Source organism: Odontomachus brunneus, unplaced genomic scaffold (assembly GCF_010583005.1).
Source record: "Odontomachus brunneus isolate Ranch 3 - 2012 unplaced genomic scaffold, Obru_v1 Obru_scaffold_019, whole genome shotgun sequence".
NCBI classification, from domain to species: Eukaryota; Metazoa; Arthropoda; class Insecta; order Hymenoptera; family Formicidae; genus Odontomachus; species Odontomachus brunneus.
Genome location: NW_022639469.1, coordinates 1,677,196 through 1,684,283, shown reverse-complemented (window position 1 = coordinate 1,684,283; position 7,088 = coordinate 1,677,196). Strand labels below are relative to the sequence as shown.

The window sequence follows — 7,088 nt, the reverse complement described above, 5'->3', positions numbered from 1 at the left end:
AAAATTGTTGCAAAGAGCTCTAGAACTTTTCAAGAGAGTATCAAAACTTTAAAAAAAATGTCATATTTTTGAATATAGTGTGCTGGGTATATGGGGTATATATTGGCGTATATATGGCGTATATATGGCGTATATATTGTCAATAAAAGGAACTAAAAATCTCTATACATACACTATATAAAAAAATAATATGTAAAAATTTTAGTTCGTATTTTATATCAGTGCTCGAGATTATTTTCACATTAGAAGCGATTCTCTCTCTCAGGAGCTACGTCTACTACTTCCTCTTACCACGCGATGGGCTAAGCAACTGACGGTCGCAGTTCTCCACCTAAAGCCCGTATCAGACTACCGACTGCACAGGTCGACCCGACTGCCGACTACGACTACCGACTCTCAATGGACCAATCACAGTGAGGCGCCGATCGGCGCCTGATACGGGTTTTAGGACTGTTGACATTATGAGGTGTATCTGTGAGATGCCTACTAAAGATGCGTTCAAGGAGCGCACTGATCAGCGCTAACGCGTCATTCAATCCTTATAAATCTAATAAGCGATAAAGATAAAATAACGTGTTAACGCGCTCTTCGCGAACGCACATCAATAGCTGAAAAATTCATCGAAATAACTCGATGTATAATTTACATTATATAAATATATACAAATTTTTTCAGTCATTAAGATGCGTTTGAGGAGCAACACTAACAGGTTATTCTATTTTTATCGCTCATTAGAAGCACAAGAATTGGATGACGTGTTAACGCTAATCAGCATGCTCCTCGAACGCATTTTTAGTAGGCATCTCATAGATGCGCCTCATAATATCAACGGTTCTGAGGCGGAGAGCTGCGATTGTCAGTTGTGAGATTGCCGTCGTGCGGCAAGAGGAAGTAGTAGGCGTAGCTCCTGAAAATCACCTCGAATACGAAAATAATTCTGAGCACTGTTTTATATTGATCATCGACGCGACTAATATCAAATAATACGTTTGCTAATAATACCAAATAATATGTTTGGTATTATATATATACCAAATAATACGTAGGGTAATATATATATATATATATATATATATATATAAAACAATATATATAATAATAATAAAAAAGATTAAGTAATTGTTAAGTATCTCGCTTCTTCGAAGTGTTAGATTCTTTGCTGTGACTTTTTCGTTTTTGACTGGAATCGTCAGAATCGTCAGATTTATCGTTTGGTTTTGTAGATCTTCCTCTTGGTTTCTGTTTATTCGACCATTGCTGCATTTTCATACTTTTCGCTATCACACGTTTCTGATGATCCAATTGTGGAAACAAGTCTAAAATTTGTTAAACAAATAAGCTTAGTAAATGGAGCAATTTGATTTAGAATCATATGCAATAATTATTACTCGTATATGATAATTGTTATTCAACAATTTAGCACCTTGAGATTTTTCTAAAGCTTCTTTGGCAGAGTTCATTTCCGCTTCTTGAATACTATGTCCTGAGGCCTTAGCCAATCGTTTTCCTTGAAAATACACAGCGACTGTGTAAACTCTCGTATTAGTTGGCCCTTTACACTCGATAACTCTAAAAAAAATAAATGAATCAAATAAAACTTATAAGATTATGAAAGCTTTTTTTCTTACTGATATTTAAAACTTCTGTGTGCTTATTCTGCAACTTTACCAATATTAAACACCAATATTATTATTGTTAAACATCATTACGCAGTTATTATATGATACGCGCTATACCTGCGCCACAACGCGTAACGAATAAAAATATTATAGAATTACAGGCTTGCTGATCTTTCATTATGTTGATTGATGACGTTAGAAACATGAAAACATCCAAAATTCTTAATTAGAAAAGATATGTCAATGTATTTTACAAGAGATTTGAACATATATTTTTTCATTTCTGATACCGTTAATCCAGATAGACGCGGCGAGGCAATCATAGCCTTAAATACCTACTTATATACGGGAATGTCCGGTTCACCGCCATCCATAGTTCGCAAAGTTAAACAACACTGTTGTAACTTGCTCTTTGGATCGTTCCAATCTTGATTCATGATAAAATCTTGCAGACGCGGGAAGAAGCACACGTCGCAGAAGACGTGACAATATTTCAAACCCTTGTCGACGTAAAGTGCACCAAGGAAAGCCTCCAATAAATCCGCCCTGTCTTTTGTCTTCAGTTCGGCCTTCGGATTTCCGTACAACGCGTACTGAGTCATACCCAAGTCGTCGCAAACAACTGCTTGTGTCTTATTATTTACGAGAGAACTCCGCAACAACTGTGATAAACATAACAGACCGTTAATTTCGCTAATATAATCCACAAATCAATCTACGGATAATTCCGTTTACCGATAAATGTCCTTCGTGATGCTCAGGGAAGAATTTATACAGGTACTCTGAGACGATAAGCTGTAATACGGTGTCTCCTAAGAATTCCAGTCGTTGATTTGAACCTAAAGTTAAATTGGTGTAGCCTATACTGCGATCCGTGAATGCCCTAGCGAGCAGGCGAATGTGAGTGAATTTTACTCCAATTGATTCTTCAAACTTGGTTAGTTTCTGAAAATATTAGAATTAGGTAAGAGACAACGTAAGAACGAACGAGCAAGTTGCTATTGAGGTTGAGAAGATCTTATTCGAACAGCGATGTACCTGCAGTAACTCAAAGCTAGGTATCCACTGTCTATCTCCCATTGGTTCCTGGTCTTGCAGAGGGTGCCGCGGATAATTCACCCAGACTTTAATGAGATCCTTTTCGTCTTTGAAGAGTGTCTCACCGAAAACTCTATCAGCTACTTCTATACCTCCGTCTAAGAACAAGGAACCCATCAACGCTTCGAAACAATTCGCCATAGCGTGCCGCAGTTCCAGGTCGTGACAGAGATCGCTGCCATGAGCGTACAACATGTATTCTTCAAGATTCAGCTTCTTTGCCAACACAGCGAGATGTTGGTTCTGCACGATCGCCGCTCTATAGGTGGCCAAGCCACCTTCCTCCAGATCCGGAAACATGTGAAATAGGTGGATGGAGGTGAGGAACTCAACGACCGCATCGCCCAAGAATTCCAGACGTTCGTTGTGCGCTATCGATGACTCCGTCTCCGTTCTCGCGCCAAAACGAGACATGATGTTGATCAGAGTGTTGATTCCGCGCTTCCGCGTATTCATGTAGTGTATTCTGCGGTCGCCGTACTCGGGTTGCCTTATGCCGCAGTTCGTCAGAGAGTTCCGCGCGTGATCCGGATTCGTGCCGAAGTTTTCACGATAACTAGGATGTGTGAGCGCTAGCTGAAGCAGGTATCTGTTCTTAAACTCGTATCCCAACGTGCGCTCTAGATTATCCAGAGATTTGTGGAATCTCAGGTGACATACGAGCACCGGTATCAGCATCGCATGTTGCACGATGTCACACATAATGCCGGTTCGAAAGAATCCTTCGGAACTGACGTCGACCGTGACATCACGTTTCATTTTGCTTTGAGTACGCAATTCCTGCAGCTTGTTTTCCTTCGCCTCCAATTTTCTCTTATCCTCGAAGGACGGCTTCGACATGTTGGCGAGCAGATGCCGGAACTTCACATAATCTCTCCAGGCTTTCTGATAACTGGATAAATCAGTAAAATCAGTACGCGTTTATGAATGAAAAGATGCGAGTGATTTATTTCTGCTAACTTTTACTTACTCTGCGTTTCCTGCGTAGCTAAGCTGCGGTGGTCGAATACCAAAATGTACTATTTCCGGGTAAGCGACTATACCGGGAGGTTGATCCACCTGACTTCTATCCAGTTGGTCAACACGAACGCTGCACGGCTTCTTGCCAGGATAAGTTACCACCATTCCTTTTACTTCGTCCGCGAAATCTTGCCACTTGTATTGCGGCATCTCTACTAGCCTAGGCATATCTTCTGAATCTATCAAAAGAGTACTACTTTTTATCAAATAATTAAGGACCTCGTTCATTGATAAGATTTCTTGCCCGTTGTCGGTCAAGTCGCGTACGAATCTTGGCATGAAGTGAAACTGCCCGCAGCCGGATTTATCTTGTGCTGCATGCAAGTCGAAATCTACGAGTTCTAAGACCTCCCTGAACAAATATGTTTCTGTAAAAATGCAAAATATAAAAATTACCGGAACAAACAACAAAAAGGAAATAATGTTAGTCGGATAAAGCAAACACTACTACTAACGGAAATAATCGAGTTCCTCTATTGTAAAGTTTTCTGGTAATTTCTCCTCTATGTAGAGAATTGTGTATTCTATGTTAAACCTGATGACTTTGCACGTGGGCAATTTGACGAGTGGGAAATGAGAGAGCATGGAAAAGCCCTCGAATATAAATTCATGCTCGTCGTGTTTGATAATCGTCGGTGTTTTGGTGAGGAAATTTGTCGGTGGGCTGATCGTTATCCTATAGTGATGCAACTTGTCCGCATTATTCGAATTTAGATCGCACTTGTTTATTACGCCCTCTCCGGCGTAAATGCCGTGTCTTATGCCAGACCGACGTGATTTTGCGCTACATCTACATAATGGACCATCGTTCATCTACAAGCAGAAAAGAAGAAAAGAAAATGAAGAGAATATCTCTAGATTCTAAAAATAAATAGAAGACGATTCTGCAAAACAATCTGCGAGGTTACCTCTCCGGGATCGTTGAACCACATTTCAGGATGCAACCTTTGCGGGTGCTGTTTCTTGGCCATTAATTCTTCCATCGTTCTATCATCCTCATCCATAGAGCTGTCGGTGTCGCTGTCGGAGGAGCTGCTGCAAGCCTCGGATTTATGACGGCAAAGACGAGCTCTGGTTTTTCTCGGAGGTGGTTTATAGGGCGGCTATGTAATTTTTTCTTCATTTTCTATGCATATGTTTAATACAACTTATGGAAGTGAACGTACCTGCAAATCCCTTGCTGCAGCTGCTCTATCAATCAACAGTTTTTTGAACGTTGCGCACAATTCAATCAGTTTAGGAGTACTCCTCATTATTTTCGGATTATTTTCATCTCGAATGTAATAAAGATCCGCTGGTGCTGTGCGTGTCCAAATTTTCTTTTCACTTTCGAGTATACCTTCAGAGCCCATTGCCGACAATTCATCCAGTTTTCGCTCAATGTCTTTGCTCGTCGCGCAATAATTACGCCTGCAAAACAAAATATATTTTGTATCTTTCGCATTTATTTCAAGCCTGTTTTAACAGTTATTATTTGCTACTTGTCCTATACGAAATATTTTGATCCACATTCAGAGTTAGATTAGAGTTTTTTATTTGAATAATACAATATATATGATATCATGCAATATATACAATTCATAGTGTCGCTTTGTCTATAACTGCTGTCACATATTTTATTTGCATTATACTATGACATGAGTGTGTTCTGACATGTCGACTAATTCGTGAGCTAGTCATTATAAGTTTGATTTTCATTGTATATATATTTGCAACCAAGATTTTGCTGGAAAATTCATATCTAATTTTAATTTTAAATGAGGCAAGTTTCAAAAGTAACAGCTATTAATAGATTTTAGGATTTTTCTAATCTCTGGGTACACTAAATAATAGTTGAATCATGTCTGTTTTTATTTTTCCTTCAAATTAGATAAAGACAGAGATGATATAACTATTAGTCTACCAAGAGGTTAAAAAAAATCAGTTCTTAAAGAAAAAAATCTACACATTATAAAATTATACATTACAAAATTATACATAATTATTACCTATATTTCTCTAAAATCAACTCTCTCTCAGTGGGACATTTTCGTTTACTAGGATTGTCACTCTGTGTAGCATCTCTCTTCACATGAGATTCTTGTGATCTTGATCTCTTCCTATATTTACTGCTTGAATAAGATACCTTTGAATGAGATGACGTTGTCTCATGACTCTTTCCTCTGTCATGTATCTTATAGGAAGATCTTCTATCAAAATCCTTGATTTTGTATTTAGATTCCCTCAAACTGGATCTTTCTTTATCATATTTATAATATTTATCTCTATGATCATCATATCGTGATCTATACGATTTTTCCGACCTTCCACTGCTACTTGGACTCCTGGATCTGTTTCTGTTATTTGTATAACTCGGCAAAGGTTCCTTGACTTCGTACTTCCATTCGGATTTCTTTATTGGTGACTCAGATTTGTAGTATCGCTTAGTGTCGTACAATTGCTCATTGTCACACATTTTATTTGCATCATACCACGACCTGGATGTGTTCTGATATGTCGACCAATTCGTGACGGGATTGTTGGTGGGCCAGTCGTTACAAGCTTGATTTTCATTATATGTACTTGTATCATTCGTGTTCCAATTCACATTGTAATTCCTATTGACAGGCTGCTGCGAAAAGTGCGTGTTGTTGTGATACGGATCGCACTGCTGATGCACTTGATTTTGATAAGAAATATTGTGCACGTCGCCGGAATCATAGCGATACGCAGGCGGAGGTACAGTCCGATACATTGAATTCATTGGGTCAAATCCCGATACATTAGGGGGTGCATTATAGAAATATGAGGAATTATAATTGGCGGGTTGATTGTAATTAGGCGGTGGATAATTCGGTACTGGGAAGTACTCCATGTTCTGGTGAGTCGCCTCAGAGTTCCAATAGTACTCTTGGCCCGAGTACGCTGACGGATCTGCCATTTTCTGCGAGTGTGTTCACACGAGAGCGTTTCGTAACGAACAGTTTATGCACAGTTCAACACGCGTTACATCTTATTTTATCAATAATTTCCTGATGGCAACGTAACATACAAATCATTTCTCGTCGACTCAGATTCAGATCTTAACCTAATGTAACTAACCTAATGTAGCTTGACTAACCTAGTCTAACCACGCCTTACCTAATCTTGAGTAAATCAGATGGCTCTAGTGGTTCCTGCACAGTGACTTACCAATCTATTTTTTCTTTTTTTATGCCTAAAAATTTGATGGAAAATTTAAAATTAACATTCAGAAGCTCACAAATTCGAAAGCTCGAAATAGAAAAAATTGAATTTTAGAAGTTAAAATTTTGGTTTAATTTAAAACACCATTCCTTATTCTCAAATTCTATTAGCGGTATGTTCTATTTC

The 7,088-nt window shown here is 38.7% G+C and overlaps 2 protein-coding genes across 3 annotated transcripts in view; one reads left to right on the top strand and one right to left on the bottom strand.

Annotated features, from left to right (window-relative positions):
* Nucleotides 1–112: 112 nt before the first annotated feature.
* Nucleotides 113–6,826, bottom strand: LOC116841864 (ribonuclease 3). Its single transcript, XM_032810298.1, has 10 exons — nucleotides 5,726–6,826; nucleotides 4,904–5,147; nucleotides 4,646–4,840; nucleotides 4,193–4,550; nucleotides 3,688–4,105; nucleotides 2,658–3,609; nucleotides 2,355–2,564; nucleotides 1,959–2,281; nucleotides 1,424–1,569; nucleotides 113–1,316 (listed from the first exon to the last, which is right to left on the bottom strand). The coding sequence occupies exons 1-10, from the start codon at nucleotides 6,655–6,657 to the stop codon at nucleotides 1,123–1,125; spliced, it is 3,972 nt and encodes a 1,323-aa protein (XP_032666189.1). The 5' UTR covers nucleotides 6,658–6,826; the 3' UTR covers nucleotides 113–1,122.
* A 122-nt stretch (nucleotides 6,827–6,948) lies between these two features.
* Nucleotides 6,949–7,088, top strand: part of LOC116841867 (ras-related protein Rab-9A) — a 4,551-nt gene continuing 4,411 nt past the window's right edge. For both annotated transcript variants that reach the window (XR_004377629.1, XM_032810306.1), the window contains exon 1: nucleotides 6,949–7,074. The gene's annotated coding sequence lies outside the window, so the exon portion shown is untranslated. The remainder of the gene's footprint in view (nucleotides 7,075–7,088) is intronic.

Bases quoted from the DNA above. Each gene is read 5' to 3' on its own strand.
- LOC116841864 (XM_032810298.1), bottom strand. From the start codon at position 6,657: ATGGCAGATCCGTCAGCGTACTCGGGCCAAGAGTACTATTGGAACTCT. The intron at 4,106-4,192 runs GTTAGTAGTAGT...GCATTTTTACAG, and splicing joins AGAGGAACTCGATTATTTCC to AAACATATTTGTTCAGGGAG. The intron at 1,570-1,958 runs GTAGGTATTTAA...TATTTTTTTTAG, and splicing joins CCGGACATTCCCGTATATAA to AGTTATCGAGTGTAAAGGGC.